The following is an 18033-nucleotide window of genomic DNA, read 5'->3' on the forward strand; positions in this document are numbered from 1 at the left end:
ATTTCTAATAATGAAAGAAGCACCCATATGCTAAGTGCGGAGTGACTGTCTGCCGCTTGCATACCTGAGAGGGCTTTTTGTGACGCAGGAGTAGCAATCGCTGTGTCTCCAGGGGCTTCATATCACTCCTGCCTCTCCAGAAGTGAAACAGGTTTCTCTGCAGTGCTAGATTTTGTACCAGTGAGGCTTGTTGTGTGGCTTAGATTGCTTTCATCTTTTCATAACCAAGAAAGCCTGATGACGGGTGTCTCAGAACTAGCAGACAGATTGGTTTGTAAATGTGTCAACATACAGGCCTTAAACCAGCAGATAATCTCACATGATCATATTAATGTGGTTTTGCTTGTAATTACCATATATAATTGTTATTGATATAACCAGTAGCTGATACTGTATGTTTAAAAGGCAAAGACAAATTGGTGAGGGTGTCAGCTGTCACATACTGACTTTATTAGGCACTCAACATTCAGTGTCCTCTTTACTTTTACTAATTTAATCCTCTTTACTTTTACTAATTAATCCTCATGAGGACTCTGTGGCGTAATTCAAAAACATTCCGAGCAGAACTTTTAGAAATGAAGGTGGTGAAGCTAATGTGTACATCTTTAAGGCCAAGGAGCGGTGCCACCGTGACAAGGATCAGGCCAAGAGAGCACCACGTTTCTCAGAGCTTGCATATGAATCTCCTTCTGGAAGCGGAGGACAGAAGTTTGATACAGCATTTTGGTCACACCTTTTATATGCTTTTCTGACAGCTGAATTGTGCAAAAAAAATATATTATCGGTCTTTTTGTGTAAGGCATTGAATGTGTGTAAGTGAATTAAAATTGTTTTTCTTCATTGACTGCATTCTAACATTGCACGCTGAGCACTTAGCTCTATATGCCCTGCACTAACCTGGAGGACTTCTATGAGATAGGGGGTTTTTTTGAAATATGTTAATTTCAAAACTCATGCACAAATTTTTGCACTTGACAGGTGGCAAGGATACTAGAAGTTTCTGAAGAGATGAGGAGGATGATGGGAGTGAACTCTGGTCTTGAACTGATTACCTTGCCTTACGGACATCAACTGCGCCTTGATCTAATTGAAAGGTAAATGTTCCTGTTAGTCATTTCCAGGGCAGATGGCCAGAAGATCAGAGCATTGCTACATTGTACTCTGCATTTCCTCAAAGAATGCTCTCCTGCACGTTTTCTGAATTCATGTGTACAGGAGATAATGTAGTGAGATAGCGTATGACTTCTTTTTGCATAGGAAAAATTCTTTAAGGTCATGGGGCAACTCCCTGCATGTAACGCAGGGAAAGGGGAACTGCATTGAAAGCCGGGTCCTTGGAGCTGCTGAACACCCTCAGCTCTCCTTTAAGAGCTCAGGTAAATAGAGTTCAGGGGACCTATAATCTACCCGAGCATGTGTTTGTGGAAGAGACTGAAGGTAGCAGCCTTCTGCAGCTAGGGGAGAGGCTAAAGGATCTAGCAAAGTAAAAAATGGTCAGCAAAGCTTTCTGTGAAACCTCTGCACAAGTTAAGGGACAACAATTAGGGTCTCGTATCCCTGAGCCAGCTTTTCTGCTTCTGATTCAGATTTCCGTAGTTTGGTTGCTGAAATGCAGGGGGGAGGTCCCAGGATTTGAGTGTGGAGGAAAAAGGGAATTGGGGCAGTTTCCACTAAGTGTTCATTCGTTCCTTGCTTGAGCAGAATTTTGTGTAGTAGTAGTACCTTAGGAAAATGTGTTAAATTTATTAAAACGGAAATTCAAAACCAATTTGTGTATATATATATTGCATATAATGGTGTTACTGATCTTCATACAAAGATGTTGGTAAGTTTGCTGGGCACACCAAGATACTGAAATATACCTTTGAACTGATCTTCTCTGAACACATTTACGGCATAATGTATTATTAATAATTTGTAACCTGTAGTATAAATTGTTTTACTTACAGACACAATACCATGGCAATAGGAATAGCTGTGGATATCTTGGGTTGCACAGGAAATGTGGAAGAAAGAGCAGCGACATTGAACAGGATCATCCAAGTTGCAGTGGAGCTGAAGGACTCGCTGGGGGATTTGTATGCATTTTCTGCCATTATGAAAGCACTGGAAATGCCACAGGTAAAAACCTGTTTCTCTTTATGTTCCAAAACATGGAGTTATTTGATGGTTTATTTAATTTAATTTCTTCAAGACTAGAGAAATCATCAGAACAGAAACTTTGTCGCTAGCAGTGTACTTTTCCTACGAGCTGCTATGGAGTCAATAATGGGTACTCTCTGTTTTGTTTGAACAGGTCACGAGGTTAGAACAAACCTGGACCTCTCTGAGACATCACTATACCCAGACTGCCATTATGTATGAAAAACAGCTGAAGCCGTTTAGCAAAGCTTTGCATGAAGGACAAGATGAGTGGAATAGTGAGTATGAGCGACACTGGTTTCTATTTAGCCTTTTAACTCTCCCACTACTGATTTCCTGAGATGAGGCCGCTGCTGTTTGGATAGCTGTGCATCACATGTTAGAACGACTACGGGAACTTGTGTAATGCACTGTGAGACAATGAAATAGAAGGAAAGAGTCTGCCAGCCAAACATCAGTGTGCACGTGTACCCATACAGACTATGATGTTATGCCCAAACCCACATTCCCTCTTTGTGGAGCAGAAGCTGAAACACTGCATCTTCTTGCTGCAAAGACAGGAAAAAAAAATCTCCTTCTTCCTCAGAGGAGATTTTGGGCAGATTTTGCTTTTTATTTGCTTTTTATTTGCTTTGCCTATTGGATCAGAGGACGAATCCTCAAATACAAAGAATGGGTCAGTCAGATAATTCCTCTGATCGCATCAGGTGCTCCTACATCAGAGTCTTTGCAGCTCTGGTCTCCAAAGGGTTGCAAGAGGGAAATAACATTTCACTCAACATTTCTCTTAAGAGAAGGGGTAGAGAAGGAAAACTTCTTAGCCTCACAGAATTTATTGGAATGATATGCCACTGTCTAATAATTCAGCAGAGCCTTCTCCTGTAGCAAATACAGTTTTCCAACACTAATTTGTCTTGGCCTTCTCCCCAACCAGTTCACTGGGAACTGGCAGGGCAGGTGCTAATTTGAAAGATGAAAAGACAAACAGTAGTTTCCAACTTTGAAACTGCGGCTACAATGCCTTCTTCCATTAGCAGGTTTTATACCGGCTGATGATATGATTCATTTGTTACTCTCTATATCCCAGAGACCATCAGTGCCCCACAAAACAACGTAACAGTGCCACTGCTGATGCCCCTCGTCACCCTGATGGAGCGACAAGCCGTCACTTTTGAAGGCGTGGACCTGTGGGAAAGCAGCGACCAGAGCTGCGAAATAATGCTCAAGCACTTGGCCACAGCTCGTCAGATAGCACAGGACGCAGAAACGTACAGCCTGACTGCAGAGCGGATGCTGGAAGGTAGGGAGCACTGGTAGGAGAAACTGCTGCACGTTAACAGAATGTCTGGGTTACGTATGAAGAGTAAGGTCTCCGCCTCAGTGCTGCTGAAAGTCAGTGCAAGAAATTCTTCTCCTCTTTCATTGGAATCGAGATACAGTAGCAAATGTCCTGCAGAAAACTCAATCTGAGGACAACATCAATATTGTTTAAAAGCAGACAGTAAATTATTCATCGCTGTAGTTCTCCAGTGAGCAACATAGCATACATTTTTGCTAGACATACTCAAAAGTTCTCATGACTTCATATGCTGACTCTTCTAGCAGCTGAATGGAACGTACAGTAAGGACCAAGGATAACTTCCTGCCTTCTGTACAATTTAAAATTCCTACTCTGATTTTTGCAAATAAAACACCACCCATCATTTAAATAAGATTCTTTACAGCAGGGCAAGATGCAACACTGAGATCTTGACCGCTTGCAGCCAGAAAGCAACAGCACGTTAATAATGTGACTTTGCATTTCAAACTTGCAGAGAAAGAATTAAGGGAGGGGAGAGCAGTGTAAGTATTTCTGCAGGCAGCATGTATCCATCAGTAATTAGATTTAAGGTGAGGCTATAATGACAATTCTAGACAACTGGAATTGAGCAAAGGATAGCCTGGTCCCAGTGTCTCTAGAGCCATTTGTGAGCTACTAGAATGTCACAGATGGAAAGGATTTTCACCATTTCACTAGCTTGTTAAAATCATTTCTGCAAAAGTAACCCAGCACACTAAAGTTTATTTGGAGGGAATACAGTTTAAAAGCCACTTTTTCTCAATAAAAAGCTTGCCTGATGGTGATACTGTGGGATTCTTTTTACTTATTAGGTTTCCAGCCAGATGAAGAGATGAGTGAAATCTTCAAGACAGAATTTCAAATGAGATTGCTCTGGGGCAGCAAAGGAGCACAAGTTAATCAAAATGAAAGATACGAGAAATTCAGCCAGATTTTAACTGCACTTTCCCGAAAACTGGAACCTCCTCCAGTGAAGCTGGTGGAACAATTAAGTATATAAGACTCTGTAAACACTACTTAAATTATATACTTGAAATAACCTTAGCTTTCTTTTGGCAATTTGATACTGCACAAACTTCATGCATTTCACAAGATGTTTAGAACTTTTAACTGCACAATGCACACTTGTTTTAAAACTACTGATTTCTAAAAATTATTTATTTACTGTGTCATCAAGTCATATAATGATCTCTTTAAGCAGTTAGGCTATCCATCCCTGTAAGATAGTCTTACAACTTTCTATATTTCGCCAGAGTTGCAATGTTTGGATAATGCCTAAGAGTAAGGGCATTGGCATCTTAATATAAAATGAAGCAAATAGTGTAAATAAAATCATAGCTTAAGTATGTGACACCGCAGAAGGTTTGTTGTATAATATTCCTTTAATGAATATAAAACACTGTACATAGGATCTTGAATTAAAGTGTATCTTTATGCAAAATAATTTGCATATTTGCAGATTGCAGAAATTATCCTTTTTCTGTGACCACAACAGAAGGCTCAAATATCACTGCACCTATGAAAGTAGAAAATTACTTGCGTATGTGTTGGGAAAACTAATGTGTTTTTTCTCTAAGACAGCATCTGTAGTACTTTGGCTTTTGCTGGAGCCTGCACAACAGCTACGCTGCCAGGAATGAATGATGAAATGGCAAGAACAAACAATCCAGATAATTAAAATGCTTTCAGATATGACTAAATGTGGGTGTATGTATATATTAAACTTGCTTCATTTACTGAGGTGAATCACTTTGGTAAGTAGTTTTTTTTTTTTTTGCTGTTGGATGAAAGCAAAGCAAAAGCTGTTGGCACTTTCCATAGGAAATCAGGGTGCACGGTGTTTATATAAAGAGCGCTTCAGCAGCAAATTCCACTTTGTCGCATATGGAGCTGGTGCTCCTCAGAAGTTGGATAAATATTTAAGAACTATGGTTAGAGCTGCATGTGTTTGTTGACAGTAAGCCTGTTTCTGGAGTGAGATGTTACAGCATTTGAAAGCATCTGAGAAGGCCAAAACCAACACCAAACTGGTATTATATGTTCCCCCCATCTACAGTCGCAGCAGAGGTTCTACCACCATAACGAGAGGTTACAGACCTCATGCTGAAAGTCTCCCTGTCAGTCTTAACAGAAGACAAATGGGGAAGCTAATTACTTAGACCATGAAAAGATTTTTTTATTCCATGAAAATATTCTCAACAGAGAACACTATTTTTAAACAAAGCATTTAACATTTAGGAAATCAACATGTGCACAAAAATGGATTAAAAATTACTGGAAAATGTAAGATTCTTTAAGACAACTCACGTTCAGAATTTTAGAATAAGTGATTTATAACTAGCTGTGCAAGTACAAATGTTTTTTTCCTATGTTTAATAACCCTCATACAAGTTGCACTATCCCTCATGAAAGCAACCTGCCTCCAAAGGAAGCAAATCCTGGTTTTAGAAAAACAAACAGTAGCGTGAAAAGAACATTTAGTCCTTTACCAGGAAGTGTTATTACTGACCTGCAAGGCTGTTATCCAGGCAAACCACAGGCCCTTTAGCAGAAAATACACAGATCACATTTCCTCCTTTTCTCTAACTTTAAAATAAAAAAGCACTAGATTTAAAAAAAAACCACAAAAAAAAAACCACAAAAAAAACCCCAAACCAACAAACCCCCCAAAAACCCCAAACCCAAAAAACTACCTAAGTAGTTTTGTCAGTATTGAGTAATGTCACATTATTATATAAATAACCCTGTATACAAGCTCCAAAAATCTAAACTTTAGAGTTTAATAGCCCCCATAATACACTAGGTCAAGCTGTGTAATAGTGGTATACATAACAAAAGGAATAAACCTCTACACAAGTCACTCAAATTCAGTTTTACTGGTAGTACAGTTCCTAATAACACTGAAATTAAAAAGAATCCAGCACTGCTGCATCCAAATATTGCTTCAGACCCCAGAAAAACAGGATGTTTTGATTATTATTTCCCCAAACAGCAGGTGGCTGGGTTGACAAGCTTGCTTTGATACAAGTATCCCTCCCCCCAACATCTCTAGTCTAATTCTTATCACCCTAATAAATCAGATAAGATGTACTTATTAATAGAACCACAAATGGGAGGCAAGACAACATAAGCAATAGGGGCACTGCAGACACCTATATTTACACGTATAAACATATCCAAATTTCAATTGTTTACAAGTAAAAGTGCACATAGATCATTACGAAGTATCACTCAAATTTCAACTGGTCCATACAATGAAGTGTCACCTGGAAATGGACTAGCACTGCAGTAATTAAAATTGGAACTTCATAGTCAAAAACTAAAAGACAGTTTCCATAAAAATATTTTAAAAAATATTAAAGTCAAATGAAAAGATACACGTTTCAATGCATAAAATTCATGATGCACCATGTATCCAGTAAAGTAGAGCTCTAGAAAACACCTACCGTGGCTACCTCAGCAGCTGCAGCACTGTGAAAAGAGCTGAGACGCAAAGCCCTTTGTGGGATACTGTACGTGGTAGAGTTGGCAAACAACAGATTTAGGCACTCGAGTTTAAGGCAGCATTTGAATGGCAAGTGGTTGACTTCTGAAAACAGTCATTAAGCTTGCAGTGGTGAATCTCTCTGGTGGTGTTCCGGGTTTCCAGTGCTCACAACAGGTTACTGAAGTGCTGAAGATGGACCACAGTTCTAGGAGTTTCTCTTGATTGCATTGTAGGCTAGAGCTGAGATGTATTATTTCCCCAAATCAACACAAATACATTACGGTCTCTTTTATCAGTTATGCCAAAAACTGGAATGTAATGATGGTTGCAGTGGTATAGTTATAGCAGCATACATGGATACTGGGATGAAACTCTAGTGCTGAAGATATTTAAACAAAATGATTTGTTACAAAATAAGAGAAGCAATGATGTCAAAGTGTTATGCAGACATGCCTGACTGTCCTAGGCATGCAGGAGGAGGTTAAGGGCGAGCATGGAGGTGGCACAGGCAGACTGATAACCGGTATGATTCTAAATGACTGCCGATCGAAAGGAATTGGAAAAGAGCATAATTGAGATAATGAAAAATTGCACAAACTAAAATATAGTTTGTGCATCTGGGACAACCTAGGACAATAAAAATAAAGCAATTTTAGGAACAGTAGCCTTTTTACTGTGGTAATGGAACTCTATTTTCCTGCACAAATTGAAGAATTTGTAATACATCCTTTACCTATGTATGGAGATGCTAAGATGTTAGTGACTAAATGTATGTCTGCATGCATTCATGCAACTACCTTTTCCCCCTGGGCCTCCCAGTCTAGTACCCCACCCACCCCCCGCCCCCCCAGCAGCTGCATGTAACCTCCTTCAAGATCTCGCCCATTTTCTCAGAAACCCGCTTCAGGAACCTGCAGTCCAAGAGGAAAAAGAAAAGAACAAAGTTACTGAAGGCCTTTAGAAGACAGAGAAGCGTGCTCAGTTCTAACAGGCCTTTCTCAGCGGCTACACATTAGCCTTGTACTTAATTCCACAAACTCTCATTAGAAATATGAGCCACGGCTTTTAGATTTTTTTCTTCCCTACGAACCAAGTGGCGCGATGCAGTTTCCAATCCTCAGTGATGTATCAGTGAGGGGAATTACTGTACATTTAAGGCCTTGATTTCAAACTAAACATGGTGCAATTCAAAGACTTAGCTTACAGGCACAAATTAAGAATATAAAATCAATCCCTTTTCAGGAGCAGAGAGAGGTTTCAGTAACTCATCAAGCATTACATGTCGTCTCTTTTTTTGTTTGTTCAAGGTATCTAGAGTTAAAACAATGAAGTTGTGTCCAATACACAACATTCTACATTACAAGTACTGAAAAGGAAGGAGAGAGGCAGGTCAGTGGACTTTCTGTCCTTCTCAATCATAATGTTTTTTTCCTGAGTGTTTTTGTTGAGCTTTCAGAATCAAAAAACACTTTCCTGTTTAAGAAGTGAAAGCTGCCAAGTATTTGCTAAGGAAGGAAATAAATAGTTTTCAGTAACTGAGTTCAGTTAGTTATTAGAGGAAAAACCCTCTGTTTTAAGCATATAGTTCGTCATAAAAGTGGGAACAGTAAATCTTAAGAGATCTTTAAAACCAAGTAATTTTTCCGTTCTCTAAAAATGAAAGTATTCTATAGAACAAGCAGGAACCCTGGTCTTTTTCAGTTTAATAGCTGAATTGGATTTAGTGCTTTGTAAAGCAGGAACACTAGATCAGTTAAACAAAGCAGAAGACATTGGTCCCATTACAGACCAGTGTAAAATGCGTAATTTAATGTGGTCATCTCTGAAAAAAAACATAGTAAACTCACATTGCAAACAACAGACCATTGCTGACTTCTGATATTCTAATGCTTTCCATTAACCTGTGTAACTTACTATTTTTCCACTATTTTCCCTGGGGAATGTGCAATTGAAAGCTGCCAGTTTACTGTTAGATATAGGTTACTGCACCTTTGCTGTTTTTCTCTAGCGTTACATCTATATATGATGTTGGCACATAGCCTTCCTCTCCATTATGTCTTCGAGCTCTTGTCCACCCATCTCCTTTGTCCTCCTCAATAATGTACAAAATTTCCCCTTCTTTCATTGCTAGAGTGCCTTCATTATGACCTGGGAAAAACAAGAGGCAAAGAAGTCTCAGCGTTGAAACAGAATTTCAAGTCATCTTTTTCCCAGGGCATAGTTTCCAGATTATATATAAACAGGAAGAACCAAAAATCTGTGCAAGAAAACATATGGTCAAACAGGCTTATAGACAAAAGCCTCATCCAATTTGTTAAAGCTGAATATTTGCCAATAGCTGTGCTAATATTTATCTTAAAACAGCACAAAAGTACTGCTCATGAAGTGAAGTGATTTATAAAATATTTCCACTGATCTTATAAGCAACTAGTTGCTCATACAGTTAATTTACTTTAAATCATTTTACTTGTCTTCTCTACAACAAATAATCCAATGTCTTATAGTCAAGGAATCACAGTGCATGTTGTTAACCTTACCATCAAACGGATATATTGCCTTGCAATGTCCTATAGCTGGTAATGGATCATCATCTTCAAACTCATCATCAAACTCGTTTGGATGTGCATGTTGCTGTGGTGGGCCTCGAACTTCCTGATTTGCATCATCCGTGTAACTCCCTTCAGGGCTGTAACACAATGATTGGAGCGTGAGGACTCTGAAGAGTTCGTAGCTCTAAAACTCAGGGCAGACCATGGATATCGCTCTGGGAATGCCCGTGAGCAGTTTCTGTATTTATTGCTGGAAGCGATTTTCTGAAAATACCAATCTAACAAAGGCTTGGACTGAATTCTGCTACAAAAACAAACATAAATTTGACATACCTGTCTCTACAGAACATGGAAACCTCGTGACCCTTACGCAGTGGAGTAAGAGAGCTTTAAAAGGCACTGCTATTTAATGAGCGCGTGTTTCCATTAGAGTCACTATTTTTTTACGTTACCATAATGACATGAAGTGATCTCTAGAATTCAGAACAAGTAAGATTTTCCTTTAGAAGGACATAAACTTTCAGAGAATAACTAAGTAATAACCACCCCCTACTATTAACTATCAAAGAGATATACCAATTCTAGCGTAAGATATAAAAGCAATAGAGACAGAACAGTGACCTCTCTCTGCCCTGTGTTACAAGGTGGTTGATATCACTGCTGTGCCGCCTGTCGCTTCTGGCTGCTACTTTACCTTCAACCTCAGAGAGCCACGCCTTGGGGAAAAAAGAAAAATATTGGTGTCAAAGAAAACTTGATTCTAAACCAGCAAATACCATTTAACAAAGGCATTTAATTGCAAACAGTTTACTTGTCAGCAGACAGCCACACAGACTGCATTCACACGCGAAGTCTTGTAATTACTTCACTTGAAGCCAGAAGCTACCCCTCATACTTAGCCTATACTCCAGACTAGTTTTACGGAAAAAAAATAATCTTTACTCACATATGAATTTCAGAATAAGTGATAAATAAGAAATTCTTCTAAACAGTTTACATCTTTAATAATGTAATCCTCGTTCTAGCCTGACGAACGTACTTGAAAATATGGCACCCCGCAAAAAAACTGTATCAGGAGCACTTTCTTAAATCAAGTAGTTTTTCTGGGTGCTATATTTATAATTCATAATGCAAACTACAATTTTACCACTCATTTCTATTTTCCAAGGAATTGTTTTAGAGTCTAACCTCATTCTTGTGTATTTCCATCCGAAGACGGTCCATGTTGCTCATAGTCTCAGTTAATTTTGGTTGCAAACTGCCTGGATCACCCATCTGGGGATTTTTTTCATAAACATCCTTCATCTTGATAAGGGCATCTCTAAAAACATACAAAACCCGACAAATAATTATAAAAAAACTCCTTACATCAGTATTGATTCATTAAAGCTAAAATAGTTTTTATGTGTATGAGATTCTGACCCACGATGAGATATGAACACAGACATGAGGAACTACTGCTCCCCACCCCACGCCTAAACCCTTGGCCCATTCTGTGATCTTAGCACTTCGCCTCCCTTTCTTGTGTCGTGCACAAGCACACACGGGCTGCAGCTGTCGACCCCTCTCTCCCCCGTCTCGATACCATTTCCCATATTGTTTGTTATACACATTTTTCCTAAATGTTAATAACGTTATTTTCTTAATGCAGTAAGTTGCAGCTCTTTCTCTCAACAGACCAGACCTACACGTTGATTTTTATTTTTTTTTAGTGCATGCTTTAAGATCCAATGTTTCCTACGCAATGTTAGGATCCAAGTGTGCATTACAGTAAATCAGAAGGAAGCAATGCTAACAGACCCTACGTACAATAAACCACGCACTAAAAAATGCTCTGTAATACCCTGGACACTAGGATATTCTCCCCTAGGTTCTGAGAACTGTTGGCTTAGGTAGAGGACTTCAAAAGAAACAGAGAGAGAACTATGACAAAACTCCAAAAAACGCACTCACTTTTGGTCTGTTTCCTTCTGGAGTTCTCTGTTGAGTTCATCGATTCTCTGTTGCAGTTTCTTGCGTCTTTGCTCCGGAGGGAGATGGCTGAAGTCTTCTAGTGCAGGGCCCTGCAAGCAGAAATACTGTGAAGCAAGTAACACACACGGATCTGGGCAGCTTGAACTGACAAACCCACACACGGACAGCGTTCACTGGAAGCAGGATGGACCTTTAAAAAACTCTACTTGACACACAGCTCTATAGAAGACCACAACAGAATAAATGCACGTTCTTGCTGCCAGATCGTAGTCATTCATTCAAGGTTCTTTCTGTAACAGTTGGCTCGCAGATGTAATTCAAAGTTTGTAGACTTAGTTATTTTTCTGAAAAGCTGAGCCATGTACCTCCTAGTACATCCACTGCACTTAAAGTAGATACAGAAAGGACAGAATTAATTACTACAAAGTAATTTCAGTCAAAGCAAAAATCTAAGATGTGTATATGATAATAATATGTATATAATCGAGTCTGGAGTGAGTTTTCTATGGCAATTTGGATGCTATCAAAAGAAAAATACTATATTTTGGATCTTGATTCCAAAGTATTATTATAGTTCTCTTCTGGAAGTTCAGCAATCTGGCTAAAAAAACATATTAAAACTTACAAAGTTCTGATGCATTTTACTTCAAGTGAAACTAGTTCCTAGAACACAGAAAAGGCTTTTATAACATCAAAATTTTGACTTCAATTTGTTAATCTGAATCAAAACTTGCTCAAATATTCCCAGTCACCTTTTTCACTATAGAAATAATGTCTCAGGGAGGGGAAAAACCTCCTATTTCCCAAACTTTTTCTTTTTTTTTTTTTTTTTTTTAAATAAAAAAACTTAAGACCACCTATTGTTACGAGCCTAAACCTGCAAGGTTTGATTGCAAACTTGTGCCAAGAATATAAGCGGGATGGAAGAACTTGGGTGTGAAAAGCAGGGAAGAGATTTTTATGCATCTTTTGAGTTGGTTGTAAAAATCCACCTCAGGGTGACAGACACCGAGAGCGTTCAGAAGGAAATATGGTCCATGTCTTACTAACAGAAAGTTAAGTTACATCATTTGTGTCCTAGTTACCTAAGTTGGTTTTAGTACAAGAAACCCACTTGCCATTCCAGTAACCCTCCCTGGAGGCCAACTGAACTGGCAGCATTTCTTTTGGCGAGAAGAAACCTGGCAGAAACTTGACTGTCCAGATTTTGACTCAAGTGGCCTTAGGCCCAGGTGCCAAGTTTCTGATACCCCCTTCTTAAGATCTCCTTGCCCCTCAACTCCTTGGTTCTTTTGCACTTATAAAATCATAATCTCACTGCTTTTTAAGAAGGGAATACAAGACACCATAAGAGGAGGGAAATCCAGATACGATGTTTCAAAAATAAGGCATAAGTGTTTCTTTCTGGCAGAAAAAGTTAATTAAAATCCTTTCAGGGGCTTTTTACACACTACAAAGAAACAAAAAGACAATCACATTCTCTGTATCACTCTTCCTTACAGGGGTCAGTTGAAACCAGAGTATCCTACAGCAATAAGAAGAACAAAGGTCTTTTTATGAATTTTCACTGATTTACTCTGCAAAACAACAATATGGATTACGGTGTGGTTTTCATTTAATATGACAGCTTTCTAATATTCCTCAGCATGAAGGACCATCTCCCCTGCAATTTTTCATTACATTCAAAGTGGATTTTGCAGTATTCAATATTTCTCCTTTACACAGTTTTATAATTTTTTCATATAGCTATTTTATGCTGCTTTAACAATTTTCCGGACAAGGAGAAAGCACCAAGTATTTCCCATCATGAACAACTTGTGAATACTGGTCAACCCCAAAATTCCAAAATCACAGATTTAGTTGCAGCCAGATCACAAGTCTAATTATCTTACAGTAAGCATGGATGATTAAGAAGACTGTGTATATGAGTGGAAAATCTGAAGATGTGTTTCAGCACCTGACTTAAAGCAGTTATGATATGGAAACACTCTCAAAAGATTACTTTCATGCTATCTTAGCAGAAGTACAGCAGACAGATCAGCACACGGGCTTACCATCTTCACCGACCACTGCACAGTTCATTTGAAAACAGAAAGAAACGGGAAATTATTCACATGCAACGACCAGTTACGAAAATGATTAATGCCTAAAAATGTATCTTTCAAGTATTACTTAATTTTAATTTATAAAAGAATACATTTTACTACAAGCACAAGAAAAGCAAAACACAATAATCAGAAATGCACTCCTGCTTTAAGAATTACTGATTTTAAAAATTACTAGGTGATAATGGGTAGTTTAACTTACGAAATTCTAATACACAACTTCATTATACTACTTTTGAATTTTAGTGTTTTGAACAATATGGAAAAGAACTTCTATTGTAGGAGAAGAAACAAACACACAGCCAACATTGCACGAAATAGCAGAATTCGATGATGATGAAGGACTGGTCAGCCATATGCAAATAATTTGTTAATCACAGCTAACAATCCACTACCATCAATTTTACAAACATAATTTTTACAACATTTTTACTTTATGATCACAGTAGAACTACCATAAACAAAGATCTTTTTCAAGTTTAGAAGCTACTAATTTTACTTTCTGAAAACAGCATTTGGGTTGTTGCTGCTATCCTAGAAACGCTTTAGTCCAGATAAAAATAAAGACATTTAAAGAATAAAGAGTTTAGCCTTAGAGGAAGCAAATAAAACATGGGATGCCAGGTGTGGTATCTTGGTATCTTGGGTTTAACATTCACAGCACTATGAAGATCTACCACGCTTTCAGTGACTTTGGATAACCCTTTCCAGAGAAACACCAAGCAACTTAGAAGATCTATCTCCGACATCATTTATGAACCTCAGCAATTGTTAAGGCTGTTGATTGGGGCACACACACAAAATTAGAATTTCCAGCAATGAGGGAAGTAAAGCACTTTCACAAACGACACTTTGGTAGAAATATCAACAAAGTCCCAAGATGTGAAATGGCTATAGAATAAACTTTTTCCCCTCAGAAAGAGTCTTCCAAGAAAATACAACTAAGGTTGACATATCACTTGGTGATGCATCTATTTATGTATTAAGTGGCATCGAGCAAAGACCTCTCATAACCACTAGCACTATCTGGAAACGTTAAGATTTCAAAGGGTAATAAGCAGCATGTAATAGCAATACTGGAAAAGCAAGTTACACTTGCTTACGCTTAAAAGCCTTTTTTCAATAACCTATTCTACAGCTGTTTGCTGCTTTCGCTCTACATCACGACAGGGAGATCTAATGCATGAGCACAAGACGAGGGCAGTCTGGCTTTGTCACCTCCAGTGCCTTGCGCGAAACCTTGTACGGGGCACCTTGAACAAAATAACCAGTGCGCTTACTGTCTGGTAGAAGCAGAAGTGAATTAAATACCATTTGGTTGTTCTGCATGTCAATACCGCTTAGACACCATTTTCCAGGGACAAAACTGTAGAAAACCGCATTGTGTACTAGCAATTATTGAGCATTGAATCATGACATATTATAAAAATAAGACTGATCAGTGAGATTTAAAAAATCTGTTAGAATTACAGCATACATTTAAGATGAAAAGGCACTCAATACATGATAGTGGTATTTGTTAAAATGCTTGTAAGGAATTTAAAAATATATAAAAATTACATGCTCATCCTGAAGATTTACAGAGATTAACTGTTTGATATTGTAGAATATTTGAGCTAATCCAGATTTGCAGGATACTAGCGATCCTTGCTAATTCTACGGAATACTATTCTATATTAAATTCATTCACTTTTACAACATGAACAATGAAGTCCAAGAATTAGAGGGGAAAAAATTTTTTTAAAAGGTTTCGTTTTTCATTAGCATTCTATAGTTGTTTGGAGATAATATCTTGGTTCAAGTAAGAGGTTCTGAAACTACTGATATTACAAGGTGTTGATTTATGAGCCAGGAGTCAATGCATTTAGTGATCAAGAAAAAGGGGGTGTAATCAGGACCTGTGCCATTTCAACAACTTTCTAGTCCAGTTAGTTCATCAGTGAGCATTCAGAAGGAACATTATCTTCATGACAAGAACAAATTATGATATAAGTGACTCAGAAGGGGGAGGAGAAACTGTCCTCCAGAAACACTTAGAGAACCACAAGAATTTTCTAAAAAACAGTGGTGGTAGAAAGGGTAGTTTCCATGATATCTGGGGGCCTGAAATAAGATGCCACAACATGATTTAAAAACAAAGAAAATAAGTTTTAAGTATAACTCATTATATTTCAGAATGACAGCAAGGGAGCCTCTAAATACCACAATATAACATTATTGTACTTTGATCTCCATATTATGTCAACAGTAGTCAACCATTCTTGATGCTCCTGAGACAGCAAGTCAATATTGATTCCAAGTATCAGAATTATATATAATCAAATCCATCCAATTATGTCATCATTTGGATCAATAAATACCAAAAAATGTACATAAACTGGGCAGCCCACGCTTCACTGACGTAACAGGAAAGCGCCAGTACATTTATCACTAGTACTATAAATGTTGCTGGGAAACTACTGAACATTCCGTTATATTGTCTTCCAAACAAGTTCTATTTGCAGACTATGCCACTATAAATTAGTAAACGAATTGATAAATCTCAAAAGGTGGCATTTGGTAGTAATTTTTCAATAATTCTACCCAAAAAAACCTTGGACAAACAAGAACGATTGATTAATCAGAAAATGCATTAAAATCGTAATGTTTCAAAAAAAAAAATCTGTATTTCCAAATCTGAGTACCATATGCTCTATATAGCATTTGATGTACAAAAGAAATGAAATGTCTCCCTTTTTAGTTCAGTGTCTCATAACCAACTAGTATTATTTCAATTAAAAGCAAATAAGACATCTGATCTGTCAGATGTTTTTTTCTGGTGACTATAAACCCAATGATAAATTACTGCAAAAATGTTACATGATGATAGGAAAACATTTGTGAATGTGAACAAGGATGAAGAAAGGTATCAAACACATGCTGAGCACCCTCTTTATAACACCTTTCTTTTAGGCACAAGTATTTGGATGCAATAAAGAGTATTTCTATTTTATTTTTAACCCGTTGGTAACTTCTGTATAATATGAAACAAAGTATCCTAACAGTGACCTTATAGCTGAAGTGTTACTTTTAACACAGCAAGCCTTATAATGAGGGTGAAGAGCATTAGAAAAGCCACATCACAAACACACTGTTCATAGTCCATCATGCATTTCAACTCGTTATCAAACTTACCCCTCTTTTGAGGCTTCTGAAAGAAGGAATTCTGGGCTTCCCTGTTTTTATGTCACTCATGCAATAATGCACTGGTTCAATGGAGAATATGGGATACTGGGACCCATTAGGAGTACTGGATGTGTATAAACTAGTAGGGGTTAGGGGTGGGGATTGTGGCTAATGTGGAAATAAAGAAAGCAATAAATAAGCCAAATGTTCAAAGTGATTTTAAAACGAAAATTCTGTCTTACAAAAATAAAATTTCCATCCAACACAGAAACAGCTTGTAAAGTTCCAGACATATTTACACTCTAACTGTATTGGTTTTTAAAGATCTGTCATTAATTAATCTTTGGAGTTACAGGCTGGTGCAGAGAATGAAGGAATATTCAAAAAAGCTTTAGACTCAACACTTCCACAAGATCCTAACAGGATCCTGAAGTTGCCTGTCTTTTTTTAAAACAGGAAGTTCTGCTTTTCCCAGCTTTATTTACAGCCGTTCTGGAAGCTTGTGCATTCCCGCTCACTGTTTCCTCCTACCTGTTGATGTACCCTACCAGGTAAGCTAAAACAGAAATATTAGGTACATCTACGGAGAATGACTAAAACAAAAAGTATACTCGATCTCTGTAGTCAAGCTGGACTGACACGATGGCTATGTGGAATTCTTAATCACTATCATCACGAGAATTTCCTCCACTTTCTTCCTCCTCCTTTTTCAAATTGCTTCTCTCACACCTCTGCTGCTTCTTCCCCAGATTGATTTTTCTGTACTATTTCCTCTGCTGCACAACTCATTCCCTTTCCAATTTTATGTCTTTGACAACATCGGAAATAGGTAAATGCATATCTCGAAGTCAAGACCAGACACAGTTTCAGCTAAATGAAGGCCCAAAGGCTACCATGAGTACCCTAGCTACAATAAATCAGCATATTTTTATATTAGCTAATTTAAGAATATATTTTAAAACTTGTAAACAGTATTTGGAATTAAATATGTATTTCCTGATGAGTATTTTGCTTCCAGCTGCTGTTTGGTAGACCACCCCTCTATCCTCTCCAAAAACAGGTGAAAAGAAAGGGACATAATCTTCTATTTCCTTCAGGTCTTTAAAGGAGAGATGCATGTAGTACATACACACATATGCGTATCTGTGATTCCATACAAGGAACAGCTCTGACTGCTACAATCAAAGTGAACGAACTGGGGAGAAGAAAGAGTAGGGAAGGGTCCTGTCAGCTTTCTTCAGCTGTCGTAAGGAATTTCTTATAACTACAGGA

General features: G+C 38.0%; 2 protein-coding genes across 5 annotated transcripts in view; one reads left to right on the forward strand and one right to left on the reverse strand.

The window, feature by feature from the left end:
- Positions 1–5171, forward strand: part of BCAR3 (BCAR3 adaptor protein, NSP family member) — a 54161-nt gene extending 48990 nt beyond the window's left edge. For both annotated transcript variants that reach the window (XM_074152377.1, XM_074152378.1), the window contains exons 7-11: positions 979–1094; positions 1950–2121; positions 2297–2439; positions 3240–3442; positions 4294–5171. In XM_074152377.1, the coding sequence (XP_074008478.1) occupies positions 979–1094; positions 1950–2121; positions 2297–2439; positions 3240–3442; positions 4294–4481 (822 nt within the window). In that variant the 3' untranslated portion in view covers positions 4482–5171. The remainder of the gene's footprint in view (positions 1–978; positions 1095–1949; positions 2122–2296; positions 2440–3239; positions 3443–4293) is intronic.
- A 463-nt stretch (positions 5172–5634) lies between these two features.
- FNBP1L (formin binding protein 1 like) overlaps positions 5635–18033 on the reverse strand; it is a 59993-nt gene continuing 47594 nt past the window's right edge. Inside the window, exons 10-16 of one of the 3 annotated variants that reach the window (XM_074152339.1) lie at positions 16771–16929; positions 13546–13560; positions 11471–11580; positions 10706–10838; positions 10139–10233; positions 9506–9654; positions 8938–9116 (exon numbers count right to left, since the gene is read on the reverse strand). In XM_074152339.1, coding sequence (XP_074008440.1) covers positions 8938–9116; positions 9506–9654; positions 10139–10233; positions 10706–10838; positions 11471–11580; positions 13546–13560; positions 16771–16929 — 840 coding nt within the window. Of the gene's footprint in view, positions 7880–8890; positions 9117–9505; positions 9655–10138; positions 10234–10705; positions 10839–11470; positions 11581–13545; positions 13561–16770; positions 16930–18033 lie in introns of those variants that run through there. The other 2 variants (XM_074152341.1, XM_074152340.1) reach the window with 2 other exon arrangements.

Source organism: Numenius arquata, chromosome 8 (assembly GCF_964106895.1).
Source record: "Numenius arquata chromosome 8, bNumArq3.hap1.1, whole genome shotgun sequence".
In the NCBI taxonomy this organism is placed as follows: domain Eukaryota; kingdom Metazoa; phylum Chordata; class Aves; order Charadriiformes; family Scolopacidae; genus Numenius; species Numenius arquata.